This window comes from Narcine bancroftii, chromosome 8 (assembly GCF_036971445.1).
Source record: "Narcine bancroftii isolate sNarBan1 chromosome 8, sNarBan1.hap1, whole genome shotgun sequence".
NCBI classification, from domain to species: Eukaryota; Metazoa; Chordata; class Chondrichthyes; order Torpediniformes; family Narcinidae; genus Narcine; species Narcine bancroftii.
This window is the reverse complement of record NC_091476.1, coordinates 136353036-136375055: the sequence shown is the minus strand read 5'-3', so window position 1 is coordinate 136375055 and position 22020 is coordinate 136353036. Positions and strand designations below refer to the sequence as shown.

General features: G+C 40.2%; 1 protein-coding gene across 1 annotated transcript; it reads right to left on the bottom strand.

Annotated features, from left to right (window-relative positions):
* Positions 1-2044: 2044 nt before the first annotated feature.
* Positions 2045-19707, bottom strand: LOC138741211 (placenta-expressed transcript 1 protein-like). Its single transcript, XM_069894938.1, has 5 exons — positions 19493-19707; positions 12248-12428; positions 11567-11625; positions 5427-5603; positions 2045-4377 (listed from the first exon to the last, which is right to left on the bottom strand). The coding sequence occupies exons 1-5, from the start codon at positions 19647-19649 to the stop codon at positions 4211-4213; spliced, it is 741 nt and encodes a 246-aa protein (XP_069751039.1). The 5' UTR covers positions 19650-19707; the 3' UTR covers positions 2045-4210.
* Between the last annotated feature and the right edge of the window lie 2313 nt (positions 19708-22020).

Here is a 22020-nt window from a genome sequence, read left to right as displayed (position 1 = left end):
GCAGTAGGCCTCAGATCTCTTCTGGCTGCAGCAGTTGTTTTCTTTCTTCAGAGGCATTTTTAAAATGTTGGTTCAGTGTTTAAATGTGCTTCAAAAATTTTAATTTGTTTAAAAATAACTTATTTTGTACATTTTTTGTTAGTTTACCAGGAGGGCCAGGTTCCTATGTCCTAACCCTACGGCAACACGTGACGTTACCCCCCCCCCCCCCCCACCCCACCTCCCCAACCCACCTCTATCACTTACTGTGTGTTTTTACACGCTTCCATCAAGCTGAAGATGCCTGAACTTGAAAATATTACCCTGTAGATTCAAGGAGTTTATTTTGAGCTGTTGTCAGACTCTTTAATGGATCCCTTATTTGGTGAATGAAGATACCTTGCACTGCTTTAACTGTACTTTACTCTCTGCCCTGCACTCTTTGACTGACACTTATTTTTGTACTACTCAATGTAATTAAGTCTTGGTTAATTTCCTTGCAAAGCCTGCAGAACAAAGCTTTCCTCTGTACACGTGACAATAAATATAATTTTTTAAAAATGCATCAAACTGTAAACTATGTTCTGCAGTCCTCAATTCCATGTTAATTTCAAAAATGCATTCACTTCCTATTGAATACTGCTAATGACCCTCCAGGGCAGAAAAATACAGAGGCGCTGCACTTTTGAGATGCTGTGTGAACTGCTTGAATTGTAACATGGTCCTTCGTTAGGCTGCGTCCTGAGGCCTAAGCTGTGAGGGCTGGAAGTTCAACTTGTAAATCTTGCTATTCCAGAGTATCCTTCTGCTTGTGCAAAACCCCATTTTTTTAAATGGATGTAAAGATAATTTTCACTCTTTATAGAATTTTTAGGAGATAACTAGCTTCACTGTAATATCAACAAATTGGAAAAGACATATTTCTAGTGACTATGAGACAATTTTCTATGCTGGTATGTAAATAATGTTTGGACACTTCACCACATAATGTTTGCATGGCATTTCCATCAATAACAAGGGCACTATAATAACCAAATTATTTGTGGGTTAAGAAATGTATGTTAAAAGTAGGCTGTGGAGAGGAGTTATGTTCTTCCCTGCAATATTTTAGGGTTCTTTGCATCTCCTCAAGAGGGCAGGAAGTGATAGAATCATAGAAAATGGGGGAAGGAGAAGGTCATTCAGTCCTTTGAATGTGCACTGCAGTTCAATACAAACATGGCTGATCAAGCGAGCTCAGCCTCCTATCTAGGGTACCCTATCTCTACTTTCTCTCCATGGTCCCTTTAGCCATAAGGGCCACATCCAACTCCTTTTTGAATTGATCTAATGACATGGGTTAAAATTTTTTGTGAAGGATATCCATGTTACCTTAACCAGAAGTAATGTGACCAATGGGGAAACTGGTGAGTGACTCTTGAGGGGAAAAAAAAAAATGTCAACATCCAAAGCAACATGAGTGAGGAATCTAGGCTTCTGTATCTGCAGCTGCAATCTTTCAGAAGAGGTAGATATTTAACAGCAGGACGTCTTGTACCCTTCCCCACTCCCACAAAGACATTTCTGTCCATGGCCTCATACACTGATAAACCAAGGCCACCCTTAATTTGGAAGAGCAACATCTAGTATTCCATATGGGCACTCTCCAACCAGATGGCCTTAACATTGATCTCTGTTTTCTAACATCCCTCAGTCTCCTTTCCTCCAGTTCTCCTCCCCCTTCCCTCTCCATTTACAGAGCTATCCCCCTTGCCCCTGTCTTGCTGGTGCCCTCGCTCCCTTTTTACTTATTACCTCCTGCCTGTGGGCCTCCTCTGCCCCTCCCCCCACCATTTTATTCAGGTGTCTGTCTACATTTTTCTCATACCTTGATGAAGGGCTCAGGCCTGATATGTTCGTTATGTCCGCTGCTTAACCTGCTGAGTTTCTCCAGCATAGTATTTTCACATCTTTTCTACACCTACTTCTCATTTTCAATCTCCTAATTTCCTGCGTCTTCGTCCTCAATTTGAAAAGTTGCTCTTCCACAACAGCTGTGTTATGCAGTAAAAAACAGAAAATTGCCTTGATTCAAGCTCATTTATTTTTATTTCAAGAGGCCAAGAGCAGATGATGTTTTATTAATAAGGCATATCATTTGCAAATTCATAGATTTTCACAAGATATACCTGTACATATAATGTGATCACTTTTATATTTTATTATTAATGTAAGCAACAATTATTTGTAAATAACTTCATTGGATTTATAAAATCTTTAATATATGCCTTATAGAAATCATTCACCATGGCTTTATCTTGAAGGACACTATAACCTATTATTCTTCAGGTTGCAAATCCTATGTCTGCAAATCTTCATAACATGGCCTCTGTCTCAAAAGATTGCCTTTGGTGTCATGCTGAGATTGTCTAACATTGTGCAATATTCTGCATTAAAACAAAGTTGTTATTTCACAAAAGAAAAATAAAACCTGAAACAATAAATCAATAAAATCATAATTTTTGGATCAATAACGTTGTTTGTGATGAAGAAACCTCCAAAGTCAGAGGCAGAGGGAAAACCGAAGAGTAATTTCACACTCAATGACTTCATGGAGGGAGATTGTTGAAAACTGACAAACATGATCATAGGGTAGCGTTTGTATGTTCAACATTAGCAGGTGATCATTCCAAAAGCATGAATCAAATCTCTTTCTCGGCTCTTTTAATGTTATTAAGAATTTACAGTCTGACATTTGTATGAGAATATCACTTCTATGTTTACACATGAAATAGTTGCGTCAGGGTCCCTTCTGTCATTTAAGAGAAGGTTGGATGTGTACATAGAGGTGAGGGGGTTGGAGGGTTATTGGCAGAGAGCGAGAGGTTTGAACTAATGGAGTTGTTCCAGTGAACCGGTGCAGACTCGAAAGGCCGACGTGGCCTTTTTCTGCTCCGTAAATGGTTATATGGTTAACTCAATGTTAAATCAGGTTTTAAACACTCGAGTCCTGGGGAAGCAAGATTTTTCAAAGATTAAAACATCAGCCATGCAGGTGATAGGATTCTCATATTGGAACATCAACAATTGAATATGATTTTAATTGTCACGAATTAAAGATCTCCTTGATCTGATAATAACTATCCACTTGTTTGGGTAAGGTTGACTGCTCAATTATTTTAGAAAAGTGATTTAATTGGGAGTTTGATGTTACTAATTTCAATTTATTTGCAGTTAACTATTAATAAAAATGTATTTTAGGAATTTAACATTTATGAAATTATTTTGTGGAGTTTAGATGATTAAATTGTTATTCCAATGAATACTTGCTCTAACAGAATGGAACAGAATTTAAAAGAAACAAACAAAACGGTTTTGTTTTATTTTAAAGTGCAGAGGTAAGAATGGTGAGGTTTCTCTTGGATTTATTGCTATCGCTGATGACCTGAAGCTTTGCGTGGTTTGTTAGTCAAGCTACCTCCTGTCACAGTAGCCAGAGAAGATCAGGACTTCCACAGACAGTCAGAAATGCTCAAGGCTATCTAATCTTGTCTCTGCACTGAAGAAATTAACTATTTAGTTTGGGGATAACTTGGGGCTCCTGTTATAGGTGACAAGGAAGGTATAATAAATTATCAAACCATATGACAATACCCATTCAATCACGTTCACTGAATAATTTAATAATAAAGCTATACTTGAAAGAAACCCATATTGGCATATTCAGCTGTTTGTCTGGCATTCTTTTGGTGGGGGGGGGGGTAAAATGTAAATGGGCTTTATTCTATATGGAGATGCAGAGGCCAACAAGGAGAAGAACACAGTCTACTGAGTTTGTTGTACTGGGTTCCTAGTGAAACATAAGACATAGAAACATAGAAAATAAGAGCAACAGAAGGACATTCAATCCTTCAAGCTAGCATCTCCATTCAATAGCTAACCATACAACTGCAGTACCCTACTCCTGTTTTTTCTCCAAAATCGCTTGATCCCTTTAGCTAACAGGCAACATCAAACTCCCCTTTAAACATAACCTAACAAACATGCCTCAGCAACTTTCTGTGGCAAGGAGACAGTGAGAAGCAAAGTGCAAGATCTGAGAGTGGGACAATAATGTAAAGTTCCTACAAAATACATTTCCCAGTTTTAGTCCCTCATGTTTGATCCTGTGGAATGAAAGGACAATATAATTATTATTATTGAAAGTTTTTTTTTAGAAAAAGGTATGTTGCAAGTCAGCATTTCATGCTATTTATAACAGTTCTGGAATCATAAGGAGCAGAAGAATGGAGGTAAATCCATGCAGCAGCTTGAAGCTAATCACATTCCCTGTGGACCTTGTAGTTTGCCCCGTAGTAGTGGTCATAAAGGTGTTCACCGTGGAGATGTTTCTCATTGGAGTGGTCATGTTGTTATTAGCTGTATAAAGGTATCACATTTATTACACATTAATTTAATTTGAATAAAGCTAAAATAGAGCATTGACAGCCCAAATGATAATACATTCATGTTTTAAGTCTCCCAATTCCCCATGTTACAGTGAACGCATCCAGTGACTTGCAATACACAAACATGCTGGAGAAACTCAGCAAGTCACACAGCATAAAAGCCAATCAATGTTTTGGGTCTGAGCCCTTTGTCAGGAATGTCACAGGGGAAGTATGTGACCTGTCTGATGAAGGTGAGTTTGTGTACTGCACAAGATCTCAGCCTATTTCTAATGCTGCTCAAGTGCGGAGCCTAAATGGATGTGTCTGTGTTAGAGTAAGCAAATAAGGAATTTTGCAAGCCTTGTTGGTCAAGCAAACTCATAAAACAGCAGGTGGAACAAATTGATAGTCCCACAGCTAATCAGAAAAGATGGAGAGCATTTGATCTTGGCTTCATGCTGAAGAGATTGATTATTCTCTGTGTGATAATTGAGGCTCGCTGAGATAGAAATGCCAAAAAGTTACAATAAATGAAGCAATTGAGTCATAAAAACACTTTAATTGAGCACAATCAGTGAATATTTAAAAATATTTGAGAACAGGATATTCTCAAGTGTTTTTAAAAAGTTCCAATAAAACAACTCAAAATGGAATAAGACCACAATTTACACCCTATTGCAAATCCCATCAAGGAGAAGAAGACAGTCGACTAAATTTATTTGTTCAGAGTTCCAAATGGAACCTGAGACAGTGAGAAGCTGAAGCAATGTCTGAGATTGGGACATTTATGAAAAATGTGCTTTAGTAATGGAAAATACAAGTCCATACAAATTATATTTTCCACTTTTGTTCCCTCAATGTTGATGCCGTGAAATAAAATAACTACCTTAAGTTAGTATTGAAGCTTTTGGAACAGATATTTCAAATGTCAGTTTTTCACGATGTTTACAAGTAATGCTTGGTCTATAATAAGGAGCAGAAGCTTCTAGATAAATGCATACATTGGTTTAAACCTTCTGGCACTTTCTGTGACCTTACCTGTGATGTTGGCTGGAATGACAGTTGAATTCATCGTTGGAGTGTAAGTTGAATTCATCGTTGGAGTGTAAGTTGAATTCATCGTTGGAGTGTAAGTTGAATTCATCGTTGGAGTGTAAGTTGAATTCATCGTTGGAGTGTAAGTTGAATTCATCATTGGAGTGGTCATGTTGCTACCTGTGTAAAGACAGCATAATGACCCTTCTATAAAAGTGAACGCATGCAATAATGTGAATATATCCAAAATCCAACCAGGTTCTAATTCTGCAAGTGTGAATTGAATGAGTAAGTATTGTTGCATCAAAGATGCATGAACAGCAAATTCTTCCAGCTTCTATCTAGATGTGATACCTGACTTCAGGAGGAGGAACAACCACATTGGTATAATTATGATCTGTGTCCTTGAGGGTTTACAGGTCAATTTCCTTTTAACATTTCAAAACATTTAAATTAAGACACAAAAAAAGCGGTAATTGGCCCTTTTGGCCCACAAGCCCATGCTGCCCAATTTACCCTCAATTGACCTACAACCCCGGTACACTTTTGAAGCATGGGAGGAAACTGGAGCACCCAGAGGAAATCCACACAGACTCAGGGAGAAGGTACAAACTCCTTACAGACTGCACCAGATGTGAACCCCAGTCACTGGCGATATAACAGCCTTGTACTAACCATTTCCTTTTGTAATTCTCAGCTCTAACTTCACAGGCCCACAACATCCCTCCACCAGCTCAACTAAAGCACTATTTTACAGGGAAATACAGATCTGGTCCCAACTGGAATCCTTTATATTGCTGCATGGGCTTAGATCAGGAGAGATATACAAGAGTCATTGCTTTGCGATTATTGTCTAGCTCAGCTGTGGAGGTCCATTGCCTACTTCAGCCTAAAGGAACCTGCAAGTGCTGCTCTGGCGGGTTTAAACTAGATTTTCAGGGGGACAGGAACCAGAGTGCCAGAGCAGGTGGAGCAGTAGAGGAGGGAAAAGATGACGTGAAAATTGTTTGCACTGTTAGAAGTCAATGGGCTGTACATGGTGGAAATGTACTCAGGTGAATCTATTTCAATGCAAGGAATATTGTAGGAGAGGCAGACGAGCTTACAGCAAACTATGACATTCTGGCCATTAGTGAAACTTGGTTGCAGGACGGGTGGCGGGTCTGTCAGGTCAATGTTCCTGGCTTCCATTGCTTTAGATTGCGATAGAACAGGAGGGATGAAAGGGGGAGGTGTGGCATTGCTCATCAGGGAAAATATCGTAGCTGTGCTCATACAGGACAGACGAGAGGGCTTATCTACGAGGGCTATATGGGCGGAGCTGAGGAAGGGAAAAGTCATGACCACACTCACAGGGTTGTATTATAGACTGCCCAATAGTCAGCAAGAATTAGAGGAGCAAATCTGTAAAGAGATAGTAAACAGCTGCAGGAAACATAAAGTTGTGATAGTAGTGGATTTAATTTTCCATATATTGGCTGGGAGTCCCATACTGTAAAAGGGCTGAATGGTACAGAGTTTGTGTGTTCCTGTCAGGATTAAAAGCAAGGTTAGCAGGCATAGGGAACTTTGGGTTTTGGGGCATATTCGGGATCAGGTTTGAAAGAAGAGAGAAGTGTGTAACAGGTTGTCCTGGGTAAACTTGTACCTCTCACTTTGTTCGTTTTAGATTGGTCACAGTGTTTGAGCTACCGAAAGAAAATACACACACACACACCCAGAGCAGTTCAGTTTATACAGATGTTTATTACAAATTCAAAAGCTGATTTCAAACTACAATATGCAAGCCCTTCCCAATTATACTTATCAACGCCTGGACTGGTCCCAACTGCCGAAGCGAGGCAACGAACGCACACTTGTAGTTTTGGTTGTCGGGGCCCCGGTAGCAGCTTCTCCACCTCCCCCGACCTGGACGTTGGCTGGACTCTAGAAATTCTTCTTCTTGCTGAGAGATGTTGCCACCTCTCGGAGTCTCAAACTTCAGCAGCGGGACCATGGCTTATATTACCCAAAAACTGCTTACCCAAGCACCTATTCCCAGCACAGCAAGAAAGATAAGCGAGCAAGCTAGCACGCTTGTAATTTTCAGCTTATCACTTTGAATACAATGGTTTATTTTGCATCAAGGTTAGGCCTCTGACAGTCTGTGACCAAAACAAGCAGGAAGATTAAATGTTCTTGGTACACAGATGTCCTTTCGTCAGATAACAGCATCTCTGGCCCCTCGATGGAATTTAGCTTATGTCTGCTGATTCTAAAAACAAGTAGGTTCTCAGCCTTGCAGAAGCAAAGGATGCAAAAGTAAAAAACACGGTTTAAATCTTCCATTACACAGGTATAGGCAACATTGGAGCAAATGAGGTACTTGAGGAGTATAACATGCAAGAAAAACCTCAAGAAAGGCTGAAAGGAGACATGAGGTTGCTTTGGCAGACAATGTGAAGAAAAATCCTGAGGGTTTCTACAGGTACATTAAGAGCAGAAGGATAGTAAGGGACAAAATAGGCTCCCTTGAAGATCAGAGTGGTTGGCTATGTATGAGTCAAAAGAGATGAAGGAGATCTTTAATGTTTTTTTTTTCATCAGTATTCACTCATGATATGAAAGCAGAGTCATGGGAAGTAAGGAAAATAAGCAGTGAGGTCATGGAACCTATACCGATTAAAGAGGAGGGGGGGTGCTTGCTGTCTTAAGGTAAATAAGGGTGGATAAATCTCCAGAGCCTGACAAGATATTTCCTTGGCCCTTTAGGGAAACTAGAGTAGAAATTGCAGGGGCTCTGGCAGAAATATTTAAAATGTCCTTCTCCTCAGGTGTGGTACTGGAGGATTGGAGGGTAGCTTACGCTGCTCCATTGTTTTAAAAAAGGCTCCAAAAGTAACCCTAGAAAATATAGGCTGGTGAGTCTGACGTCAGTAGTAGGTAAATTATTGGAAGGTGTTCTAAGAGATCGGATATACAATTATTTGGATAGCCAGGGACTGAATATGGATAATCAACATGGCTTTGTGGATGGTAGGTCATGCTTAACAAATCTTGTAGATTTGTTTGAGGAGGTTATCAGGAAATGACAAAGGAAAGGCTTGGATGTTATCTGCATGGACTTTAGTAAGGCCTCTGACAAGGTTCTACATGGGAAGGTTAATCAGGAAGGTTCAGACACTAGGTATTCATGGTGAAGTAGTGAACTGGATTCGACGATGACTAAACGGAAGAAGCCAGAGAGGAGTGGTGGATGGTTGCTTCTTAGGCTGGAGGCCTGTGGCTAGTGGTGTGCCTCAGGGATCAGTGCTGGGACCATTGTTGTTTGTCATCTATATCAATGATCTGGATGATAATGTGGTCAATTGGATCAGCAAATTTGTAGATGACACTGAGATTGGAGGTGTTGTGGACAGTGAAGAAGGTTTTCAAAGCTTTCAAAAGGTTCTGGACCAGCTGGAAAAATGGGCTGAACAATTGCAGATGGAATTTAATGCAGATGTGTGAGGTGTTGCAAGAAAAAACATACAATGGTAAATGATAGGGCACCGAGGAGGTTGGTAGAACAGAGGGATCTGGGAATACAGGTACACAGTTCTGTGAAAGTGATGACACAGAGTGAATGGGTTGTAAAGAGAGCTGTTGGCATATTGGCCTTCATAAATCAAAGTCTTGTGTAAGAGTTGGGATGTTATGGTAAAGTTGTACAGTATAGACTTTGGTGAAGCCAAATTTGGAGTATTGTGTGCAGTTTTGGACAGTTAACTACAGGAGAGATTTCAGTAAGATGGAAAGAGTACAGATAAGATTTACTGGGATGTTGGCCAGACTTCAGGAACTCAGTTATAGCGAAGGGTTAACAGGTTATGGCTTTATTCCCTGGAGTGTAGAAGAATGAGGGGGATTTGATGAGGTATTTAAAATTATGATGGGAATAGACAGAGTAAATGTAGATAGGCTTTTTCCACTGAGGGTAGGAGATACACAAACCAGATGACATAGATTAAGGGTGAAAGGGGAAAGGTTTAGGGGGAACCTCTTCACACAGAGAGTGGTGGGAATGTGAAAGGAGCTGTCAGTTGAAGAAGTGAATGCAGGCTCTATTTTAACATTTAAGAAGAATTTGGACAGGTACTTGGATGGGAGAGGTATGGCAGGCTATTGAATGGCTGCAGGACTGAGACACTAGGAAAAAAATAATTTGGCCTGTTCCTGTGCAGTAATCTTCTTTGGTTCTATGGACTCATGAGGCATGAGAAAGAAAAGGATAATTTCCTCCTGGGTCTCTGGTGACTGGATGCAGTCATTCCATTCATGCACCCCACTCTCAAAAAGAATGGAGACCAGTATGGTTTTTTTAAAAAAAATCATTGAAATAAAAATTGCGGAAATAGTTTTTAATTATCTGACAATAACTGTCCATTCATTACTGAATATTAAAATAATCCTTACTCATTCAAATTATTCAGCTGAATAATATTAGAGACCTGATCTGATTAGGGGTTGGTTTGACTAAATTTCACTTAATAATTGAGATGCTTCAGTAATTATATGTTGAAGGAACCCCTTAACATTAGTGAAGATATTGTATTTTCTCTTAAGCTAGATGCTGTGAAGAAAAAGATCTACCTTGTAGTTAATATTGAAGTTCTTGTAATTTGTATTTTGAACAAAAGTATTTAATTTAACAAGGAGCAGATCTATGCAGTATCTTAAAACTTCTAGCACTTCACTGTGACCTTACCTATGTTGTTGTTTGGAGTATCAGTCAAGTTGCTCATTGGAGTGGTCATAACGTTTTTTGTGTGAAGCAACATAAATTACACAATTATTTTTACTCTAATTTATTTCAAATATAGTACTGCCTATATCAACCACAATAAATATAAACATGATAATAAATTAATCCCCTGTGTCTCTCTGTTTCCCTTCAGCTTGTCAATCCACAAATCCATGAATGGCCATCTCTTCCAGATGGAACTATGTTAATTATTTCATCACTCCAGCCTTTCAACAGAGGTCATTCTCATAGGGGGGCAAAGGGAAAAGTAGGTTGTCTGAACTGGGTGGGTTCGTTGAACAAGGATAAGGAGGAGGAGTCCTGATCAATTTCTTTCCTTTTATGAAGATTGATGCCTGGGTCAGCTGGAAAGTTCCATAACCTACTCCAGCTAATGAATCAGGTAACGAAGGGCAGAAAAGGCAAGATTATTTCTACCTAGGTTTTTTTTGTGTGGCAGGGAGAATCTGAGGCAGCTGGTCAGTAATATTTTAGATTTATCTCTTAAAAATAACATGGATAGGACCAATAAAATTTTTTTATCAACAAATAACAATCATTTTACATAATTATGTCTCACACCACGGAAGTTAAATAGATTGAAATCAGATTTATCAGACTAGTGTTTTAGATGTGGTCATGTGATGGGTATTTTTTTAAAATACTACTTGGTCCTGTCCTAAAGTGAGATCTTTTAGGCTAAATTTTGCAATTTTTTTTTAGAAAGGTTACAGGAATTAAATTCCCACAAAACCCAATGATATTTTTATTAGGTAATATTGAAGGGATAAAACCACAATTGAAGTTATCTATATATCAAAAAGAATATGTAAAGATTGCCTTGGCAGTAGAAAGAAAATGTATAGCAGTAACTTGGAATTTGGACACCCATCTAAGTATGGAGTGATGGAATGCAGAAATGCATAGCTGTATTCCTCTTGAGAAGATTTATTATAATTTGAGAAATAAATATGATGCATTTTTGAAAATTTGATGCCTGTATTTACAAATTGAGGGAATTAATTTATAGATGTTTTCCCTACACTTTGAAACTTGTTAACCTCCTTGGAAGTATTAAAGGATATAAATGATTAGAACCTGTGGTGAGGGTGTCCTTCAGCAACCAGGTTTCTATTCTTGTTTTCTTACTTTTCTTTATCGTTCTTTTTCTATGTTTTTCCTTATTTTCATTTCTTTTCTTGGAATTTTGTTTAGGGGAGGGGGTTGGGGGGCAGGGATACCATCATGTATAATGGATTTGATACTAACACTTACTACTCTATTTTGCATTTGGCTACGATTTAATGTATGGAAAAAAATTAAATAATATTTTCAAAAATAAACAACCAATTCCTCAACTGAACATTAAAATAAATCCTACCTTTGTGGAGGATCTTGTCCATGACATATGAACCATTTCCCATTTTATTAATGTATGCCCTAGAGAAGGAAGGAAATGCATGAATGATAAATGTCCTTTGGCACAATGACAATAAAGTTGAATCTAATCTAATCTAAAGGTCCGGAATCAGCTTCTACCATGTTGTAAATAAGATTTAAATGTAAACATTTTAAATTTAAATAGAATTCAATCTCTTATCCAGTGACTAATTTCTTTCTGATTTCTGCACATATACATTGGCTATGATGTATATATAAATCTTTAAACCAGAAAACAAACCTTATAGTTCACACAACAAGATCTGTATTTGCTGCAGACAACTATTCTTCTTTGATATTCATGGATTAGATATGTACTGCACAAGCCAGTCACAGTTCAGAGACACTGAGTGATTCAATACATGTCAAGTGGTGGCAACTTGGAAAAACCACTAACAATCTGCTGGTGGAACTCAGCAGGTGGAGCACCGTCAATGGGAGAAAAAGAATGGCCAGAATCCTGGCGTAAAATGGTGACCTTCCTTTTCCTCTCATTTGGCCTGCTCAACCTGCTGAGTTCCTCCAGCAGATTGCTTGTTACTCCAGATTCCAACATCTACAGTGTCTCCTGTGTTTCCAACTTGTAAGAAGCTTTGATGAAAAGATAAAAGTTAAACAATACCTTATTTTGACATAATTTTCAATGCTATCTGGCGAAGTCCATTTTTCACTTGCAAACTCATTCCTCACCCCTATAACTCCATAGCAGTCTGAGCTATTTTGTTGCCACATTCCAACAGATTCATTTTTGCTGTAAGCTGACAACGCCACCATTGTGTTATTTTGGAAGCCTGAAATGGTAACTGAGAAAGCAAAAACACAAAAGTTAATATTCCCAAATGAAATCAAAGCTGTTGAAACGGAGCTCTTCAAGTCAATTCGATGAAATTTGAAAGATTATGTAAGAATTGTCACTTTGCACACTATTTATTATGAAATATTTATTTTCTTATTGCGCAGTCCATTTGGTTGAACTTCTTTTTTTGTTTATATTTCTCTCTTTTGTACATCTATCTTTTCTTGAGCACTTTTTTTTAACTACAGATAAGTAGAAATTCTGCCTGGTCCACAGGAAAAGGAATCTCAGGGTTGTATGTGATGTCATATATGTACTCTAACAATAAATCTGAACTTTGAACTTTTATTGATTAACTTTTTGTCATGCAAAAAATTTTCCATCAACATCATTGTACTATGTGATAATGACATGCTTCTAAAAATTAGTTGATGGCAATTAAAATAGACTTTTATAACTTATTTTCTGAGAATTCCAGTGAAAAAATGGAAGTACATTATCCAGGGCTCTGTGTTTCTGCTTATCCAAAATACTCACTAGATAATTTCTAACTTTTAGCAATAAATCTTGTCATTTGATGAATTCAGGTAGCTATCCGTGAGCTGGATAGCCAGGCAGCCTGGTTGGGGAGGGTCAGATTAAGGGGCCAATTCAAATTTTCCTCTCCAGTCATCTTGTATTATTGCTAAGAGAGGATAAAGGCCGTCTTGATATGAAGTCACCAGTATTGTACACTTAAAAAAAAGATAAAAAGAAATTCAACCATGGCTCTCAGCGAACCTATCTCAGTTCCTACCAAACAAACTCTCTTTACCAAGGTGGGATATTCACATCTAAATTTTGAGTCTTGATATGATTTATTGGTGTCCATGCTTATTCCAGCAGGAACCAGAAGTGAGATGGGTAAATTTTATTTTGCTTCATTTCTCAACTGGAGCAGGAGTTAAACTCAGTTGTGAGGGGTGTGAACAGGCCAGCATTCACCGCACTTTGTTCTGGCCTTAAGACAACTTGAGGATTGCAGCTGTTGAAGACCTTTAGTTGTAATATACCACAAATACACAACCACCATTTGCAGCAATAAACATCAGCGGCATAAACTTTTACAGAAGTTTCCCACCATATTGCTGGAGGCTCATTCAGAATGTCGTGTTAACTTTGGAATTCACTTTGGTGTATTATGTGAGCCTAGGTGACTCATTAGATGGGGCTGAATGTAAAGGGTCATGTTTAAATGGGCTGGAAGGTGCTCAGTGCATCAGATTCTCAAACATCAAAGTTAGCCCAAATTGAAGTAGAGCGGTAGACTGCTAGGTTTGGTAATTGAGTGAAGCACCTAAGTCTGCAAATGCTGTGATTGTAGTAAAAACCTAGAAATGCTGGAAAAACTCAGCAGGTCTCACAGCATCCATAACAGGTAAAGATCTATAAATGACTGTCATCTATACCTCCTATGGGTGCTGTGAGACCTGCTGAGTTCCTCCAGCATTTCTGTGTTTTTACTAGATATGGGATCCGATTGGTGGACACTGGTGACTGTTCGGGTACTGCATGCATAATGGTTTCCACCTGAGCTACTGAAGGTTAAACTGTGAATGAGTGAGGAATTTCTCCAAACTCCTTTCAAGATTCCACCTCTGAAATCTCTTTACTTTGAACACCTTGTTCTTGGATACTTGCACCCTTTATCTCCAATATACTGCCAGCGCCTCAATAATTTCTTCGCTGGTTTACTGAAGAAATAAGTTTCCATCTTGAGAATCCCAATGACACCCAAGCAGCCGAAGCCATCAGTGTGAAGTTCACTAATTGTGATCTTTCCACAGCCCTTTTGGCTTCGGCTTTCTCATTCATCAGTTGAGCTTCAAGAACTAAGTCCAGGTCACTCTCATTTACAACTGCATTGGTGATAAAGCACTCTAGAATCGCTTCAGTACACAAAAGGTACTATGTCGATGCAAGTCTTTCTTTCCCCTTAGACTCCTGCACAACCAGCACTATTTTTAAAAAAAATTAACATACAACAAGGTAGCAGACCCTTCTGGTCCACGAGTCCATGCTGCCTAAATACCTCAAAATAACCTAAACTTCATATATTTTTGAAGGGTGGGAGGAAATGGAGCACCCGGAGGAAGCCAATGCAGACTACTTTCAGATAACATTGGATTTGAACCCATATCACTGGTGTTGTAATGGCATTGCACTAATCACTTCGCTAACTGTGCTGCCCTTTGATCTTCTTGTACCCACTGCCTTCTGAGCTTCTGAGGACCTCTTTCCTTAATATCCAACTACAAATTGAACTCTTGCTTATCTATGCTGGACCACTTTTCCTAATGCACCCTAGCACCATATAGGGATATCCATTTGTTGTAAACTGAGTATGAATTCTCAGAACATAATTTCATACAACATGCCTTTATTCCCAATAAATTTCCCAATCTATATGAAAAAAAATATGGTTTTGTTTCAAGGAAAGATGATTTAAGAAAAGCACTTAAAACTTTACCTAAAGGAACAATGAGCCCAGGAATTGGGAAGATTTCAGATCAGAAGGAAGACCAAGAAATGCACAAAGATCATTAGATCATTTCGATTATTTCCATTTTTGCCATTTATTCTTTCTTCATGTTACAAACATTTCACATTCAATTGTTTGTGTTTTAACTCTATTGGTATGTTTACTTTTGTATTTCTGCACCCTATCTTTTCCTGGTAGACTCTATAATTATCTACTTCACAACACCTCCCATTTTAAACTTTCTAAATTTTCCCTCACCAGAACCTGCCACCACACTATTTAGTATAAACCTTCAATTGTAACCCTAGACAGTTGCTGCTCTAGATGTTGGTTCCAGCCTGATTCAAATAAAACCAACCCATCAGAACCATCCTCTGTCTCCAGTACTGCTTCCACTACTTCCCCATATGGAACCTACTTCTTTAATTCCAGTCTTTGAGCCATACAATTAACTCCCTGTACAGAAATCTGCACCTAGCTCAGGTAGTCATCCCAAGCTTTAGTAGTTTTGCCTTTTGATGGCTACACCTAGTCCTTTCAGCAGAAGCTTTTTCCTTCATCCATGGCAATGTTCTCACATGAACTACATATGGCAACCAGGCCTCTCCTTTCTCATTCCATGTTTCCCTGAAGGGATGTTCTTAATCCTGGAAACCAATGGAAGGATTAGGACCTGTGGTGATGCCTGGATTGTGTCTTTCTGCCTAATTCTACTCACTCCTTTGGCCCCGCTATTGCCAACTTTGATGTCGCATAGTGCTGCACTTAGTTTTTTCATCCACCCCAGTTTCTTCCCTCGTCCATCCTGCCTGCATGAATCTCACACCTGTTGGACAAGGGCAGGGGGTGAGGCTGGCCCAAAGTTACCTTCTGGATCCCTTATCTGCCACATTTCTTGTCACACCCTGATCAAATCTACATGACTCATCACTTTATCCAATGGCTAGGATTGCCTCCTCCAGGCAGTGTCCAAAGTTTGGACTTTCGTTTACCTGAGTCAAAGTTGTTTATGCTGTAGCTGTGGCCACCCTGACTCATTCATCGAGTTCCTCCAACTTTTGCATGCTTCAGCTGCAACAAAATACCTCCCCTGCCATGATTCTAATTTAATTCATTTATGTAATTGATCTCCACCCTGTTTACTTTGACTCACTCAAGAGCCTTTGCATTTCCTTATCTGCATTGCCTACCTCAGCTGATTTCACCACCATTGCCAATTGGTTATCAAGCTGCACCCAGCAGGCTTCCTTGCCAAATTTTCACTCATAAGTCAGGAGAAGGCGTGTATGTTTATCACTTTAGGTAAAAACTAGCAGATGAAGAAAATCTAAAGATAATACTGAATTATTTTTAATGAAATTATCTCTTTTCTCATCTTTACACATTGTATTTTGACACCTTCCCAGTTCTGCCAACAGATCTACACTTACACGGCCCTAACACGGTTTGAGTTCCCAGCTTTAGTTTGCTTGATGCATTTCAGTGGTCATTGACCCTTCTCTGGTGATGCAGCAGAGCCAGTGGCCATGCCCTCCAGAGTGAGAGCAGCTTTCCCTCAGCTGCAGTCCAGAATAATTATCAGCATCTTTATCTTGTGCTTGGCTTCAGATCAGAAGTCTATATAGATCATCATTAAAACAGCAGTCGATCACTGCGGTCTCCCTTCTCTCTGTAGACGACATTTACTGGAGGAGTTGTCTAATTAGGGTTCAAGGAATTATAGAAGACCCTTCCCATCCAGTGCACAGTATCTTTAATCCACTGGAAACAGGAAAGAGATGCATGAGCATCCAAAAATCAGGACGGCCAGGCTGGGGGAATAGCTTTTTCCCACAGGCAGTGAGACTGATGAACAGTATCCTGTATCCAAGTAAATCAACCCAATATTTATATTTTTATTCTGATTGTTTATACTCTCTTGACGTACTGTGTGTTGTGTCTTCGATTGAACACTATGGTCTTGAGAGATGCTATTTTGTTGGGTTGTATATGTTCAGTCAGTTGATAATACCTTGAAACTTAAATCCAGCACCCTTCTCCCTTCATATGCAGATGTGTTCATTGGAGAGACTGTCTCCACAGATCTGAATGAGGTATAGCACAGTGCAGGCATTCAATGGACACTTTTCCATCTTAGACTAAAAATTATACAGAATGCGGCCATTCATCCCATCAAGTCTACATCAGCTTGCAGAGGAGCAACACTATCTGTCCCATTCCCCATTTCTACTTTCCTGTATCTCTCCCATTTGCTTTCTCTCACACACACCTGAAACAATCCCATCCCTGAAGCTCCTTCCCTCAACACCAACCGTAACCTGAATTCAATGCTCCTAACACCAATCCCAAACCTTACCCCAAACATAACCTCCACATTCCTAACCCAACCCCAATCCCAAACCTAATCCTCCTAACCCCAATCCCAAGTCCAAACTTCATCCTAACCGATCCCAGCCCCAAACATAACCTTAATCCTCCTAACCTCAACCCAAACATAATCCCAACTGTCCTAACCCAATTCCCAGTCCAAAACCAAACCCTAACCATTCTAACCCAACACCAGTCCCAAACAGAACCTTAACCCTAATTGTAACCCTAACCCCAACCCTAACCCTCTTTACTGGCTATTCCTTACCCATCCCGCTAACACACTTATGACAAATACAGGGACACTCAGTAACACAGACCCGAGCTTACCAAGAAACAGCACCAATAACCCCAACACTAACTCTACTCTAACACCATACAAATTGTAAAAACTGTTGAATGAATGATACAGAGACCAACCGGAGAAGATACGAGGCCAAGAGAGACTAGAAACAGACACAATGTAATGAAAACATGGGCCAGCACAAAGTGGCAGTTCAGAGTGACACAGAACCCCAGAGAAGGGAAATATGTGAACACAAGGGGGATGATTATCCCACTGCCCGCATATTGACAACCTAACCCCAACCCGAACCCTCTTTACTGGCTATTCCTTACCTATCCCATATCCCTAATCCTGACCCATCAACTCCTGACCACCCAACAACTTTCAGCATTGCCCAACAGCCCTTCAAAACTTTCACCTACAACCTTTTCTCACTGCCAATTAAAATAAAATTCGAAAAGTATTAAATCCTAGTCTGAAACCATGTTAAGCATAGAATTATGTCTTTTTGCAATAGGGACAAGGGTGTGGATCCCAATAAGGCCCAGTGGAACAAATCTTGATGAAGGATCAGGCCCAAAAATTCGTACCCTTGACTTCCTATGGGGTGCTGTGTGACCTGCTGAGTTTCCCCGGCACTTTTGTATCTTGCACAATTGTAATAATTTTGATTTTTTACACAGAAATAAAGGAAAAATTTCATTAAAAATTTGGTTCCGAGCGATCGTTTACACGGAAAGCACTTTTGCTCTGCCTTCCTGTGTTGCAGAGTTTATTGGAGGGTGAACATCATATTTATTAACCCATTTTCTTACCGAGTGCCTACAGTCAATTTAGACAGTAGCCACTCGCTAAAAATGTGTAGGGGTCTTGGTGGAAAAATTACAGGATGGAATTTAGCAAATGACATGACATTTTTACACTGCCAGCAGGAGCAGAAAATTTTGCGCAGATTTTCTGCTTCTCAGCACCTGTGTCAAAGAGCCTAATGTCTGCAGACTTTCCTGTTTATTAACCTGTGAACCAAATCAAAGTGGTAGTCTGAATTTCCAGTAATGGGGAATAGTAAGCAGATAAGAGATGATTATCCTGCTGCCTGCAAATTGACACCCTAACAAACCTTTGATGCTTTTGTTGTTAACGGGCATTTAATAGTGGGCAAATACCTTTGGAATGTGGAAAGAAACTGGAGCACCTGAGCAAAACCCAAACAGTCACTGGAAAAATGTGTAATCTCCACACAGACACACCCAAGATCAGGATCCAACCCAGGTCCCTAGGACTGTGCCCAAGCAGGATGTTTTACTTCACAATATTTATTTTCTATACATTTCACCTATATTTATCAGAAAATCACTGCCAAAGTTCGTTTTCTCATGTTCCTGTCACTGGAAGGACTCGAGCAAAACTGCAGCACATTAAAAAATTTTCCCACCAGCTTCCTCTGCTCCTTCTGCAATTGTTCTCTCAGTTTTGATGCTCACCACTGGTGTCCTGACGAAGAGGTCAGTTACTAAGTGTTGTTACAATCAGTTTTTTTTTAACCACACGTGAGATATTGAGAAAGTCACCTTCAAGCCCTTAATTTGTTCATGATGTTTAGCCAGAACCAAGCTTTGGAGTTTCCCACCCCTCGTGCAGGGGGTTATCCTTCTCTATTTGTACAAATTCTTTACCAGACCTGTTGTCTCTAGAGTGTCCAAACATTAATTAGGCTTCATCTGAAAGTAATGCAAGATGAAAACAAACAAAAAATACTAAAAAAATATATTGATTCCACATCTCAAATGAAAATCGTACAGTGCTCCAATTTTAAAGGAATTTTGGGAGTTAAAAAAAATACATGTACAGTACATAAGAACAAGTTGTACCTTTGTGATACTGAGCTGGTACTTACCGGTGTAGGTTGTGTTTGGTTTATAGATATCTGGACTGACGGTGAATGTGAAGTTACCTCCCATGACTGAATTTTCTAACTTGCAAATATTCCTTGGCTCACTTGACACACCATGAAGAAATAACCCCAGAAGAAGTACAGACACAATTGACGCCATCTCGCTCTGTTGTGAGTTCTCAGACAGCTGAACACCTGACGTGTACCTAGCAGTTTCAGATTTTACAGTTTAAGTCATGTCAGATGCACCTCCCCCAGGATATTCAAATTTTCTATATTTGAATATCAAAGACACGATCAGATGGGATTTTCTAGTTCTGCAACTTTTTTTTCCCCTTGTTTTCCTTCTGCCAATTCTTTGTATACCGGGTGATGTGGAAACCTTAAAAATGATCAGATGAAATCAGTGGTGATTGATCCTCTGTTCAGCCACACTCACTGATAGTTCCGAAAATTAATCCTGACCCTTTGAGTGGAGATGTGAACACTTGGTTCCCAAATTGTGTAAAACTGGTGCAGTCTGGTGCAATCATAGCATCTAGTGGAGTAGAGGCTATATATATTTTCTGTATCAATCATTTATAACAAGGAAGCCATGTAACAGACTCCGCCGGGGCATTACAGAATTAAAATAAAATAAATTGTAAACTTGCAGTAAAATTCCATTGGGTCGCAAATTAGGCCTGGACTGGAAAAGGCTCAGGTATTTTCATTCTGCTTTCAGTTTCCAGCAACTCTTATTAGGCACTTTCAGGTGGCCAAAATCCCCCGATGTAAAGCCACATATTATGCCCATATGCGGATGTCGGGAGGCCACTTGAAAGCGCGGGAGGCGCCTGCGAGGCGAACTTTGTAACCCTCCTCCGGGAGGGATAATCGCCGGAGCACTCAGGTCCCCCCCTCCCGGCACCTGAACGCAGCCGCCTGAAAGCGGCTGCTAAGTGGATGACAATCAGCTGGCGAATGCCTGATAGCCTCCCTCCCCGCTGCCCCTACCCCTGGCGCAGGACATCAGGGCAGGGCCATCCGGCATGGGCTGTCAGTGCTGGGGCGGCCGGTGCGGGATGTCCCCACACTAATCCCACTGCCCCGTGCTCTCCCCAGCCCTGTATCAGTCCCCAAATTGTGGGGTGGCCGGCGTAGACTGTCAGAGCTGGGGCGGCCGGCGCTGGCAGAGCAGTGGGATCAGTGTGGGGACTGATACAGGGCTGTGGGGAGAGCATGGGGCACTGGGATCAGTGTGGGGATGTCCCGCGCCGGCCGCCCCAGCTCTGACAACCAGCCACCCCAAACGTGACAGCCTGAAGGGAGAGGAGCCGGAGTGAGCTCTGAGGTGCCTCCCGTGAAGCTGTCCCTTTCAGATGGCCAGCGCTGCGCTTTCACAGGTCTGAATCCGCTTCTGCAGGCGCATCCTTGGCGGAGAATGCACCTGAAGAAGCCTATTGAAAAGTCATGTGCTGCAGCTGCTGAGAATCTGAAATTGAAAATGCTGGAGCCATGCAGCAGGCCAGGCAGCCTCTGTGGAAAAGTTGTTCAGTGAAAACTGTTTTTCTCTCTCCACAGCTGCTGCTTGGTTTGCAAAGTATTTTGCACATTTGCTTTGATTAAACCCTACCCATGAGGAGACAGGGTTTATTATGTAGGTGAGTAGGGGAAGGGGATTAATCCTTCTCTTAATCACTGTGAATCTATCCCAACTCTGATCATGAAAATAAAATCTTTCCGATCACTCTGACTCAGGCTCTCAAAGTTGCACCCACCTAAGTTGAATTTCCTGTTAATTTTCTGTTCTGTCAAAACACACACCCAGTCATTTTTTGAATTATATTTCTACAGTCCCAGCAACATTTTCACAAATTATATCTAAACCTTTGCACTGTGGGAAATCCCCCCAACCCCCACCTTCTCACTACTGCCCTTTCACCTCTGAAACTCGTAGAAGGGCTGACCATGGTGGGGAGATTTTGGGAGATCGAGGATTAGAGGCTTGCAGGTAGAAAATGACAGGGAAGAGAATTAATGGTGATATCTCGTAAAAATTAATTCACCAGCGTGTATCTAGAATCGAGAGTGTTATTTGAGAGACACTTTTTTGTTAAAAATTGACATTGATTTACCTAAAATGTATTTAAAGATGGAGGTAGATAGGGTTTTGATCAGGAAGGGAATCAAGGGTTACAGGGTGAAGCCAGGAGAGTGGGGTGAAAAGGAGAGTAAATCAGCCATGGGTCAACTTGTTGGGCAGAATGGCTGAATTCCCTTCTATGTCTTGTGATCTTAAACTATGACAATAGCAAATTTCCAAGAGCAGAAGTAAAGACCATTGATTGAATTGTGAAATGGTAATTGAAAGGAAAGTGGCAGGACAAGTGCGATACACAAACTTGCTGGAAGAACTCAGCAGGTCATGCAGCATCCATAGGAAGGAAGTAAAGGGTAACCAGCGTTTTGGTCTTGGGTTCTTCATCAGGTATAAGAAAAAGCAGGCACAGATTAAAATGATCTTTTAAAAATAATGCAGTGGAACATTT

Bases quoted from the DNA above. Each gene is read 5' to 3' on its own strand.
- LOC138741211 (XM_069894938.1), bottom strand. From the start codon at position 19,649: ATGGCGTCAATTGTGTCTGTACTTCTTCTGGGGTTATTTCTTCATGGT. The intron at 11,626-12,247 runs GTATTGTTTAAC...TTCCTTCTCTAG, and splicing joins GAAAATTATGTCAAAATAAG to GGCATACATTAATAAAATGG. The intron at 5,604-11,566 runs GTAGGATTTATT...GTCTTTACACAG, and splicing joins GGACAAGATCCTCCACAAAG to GTAGCAACATGACCACTCCA.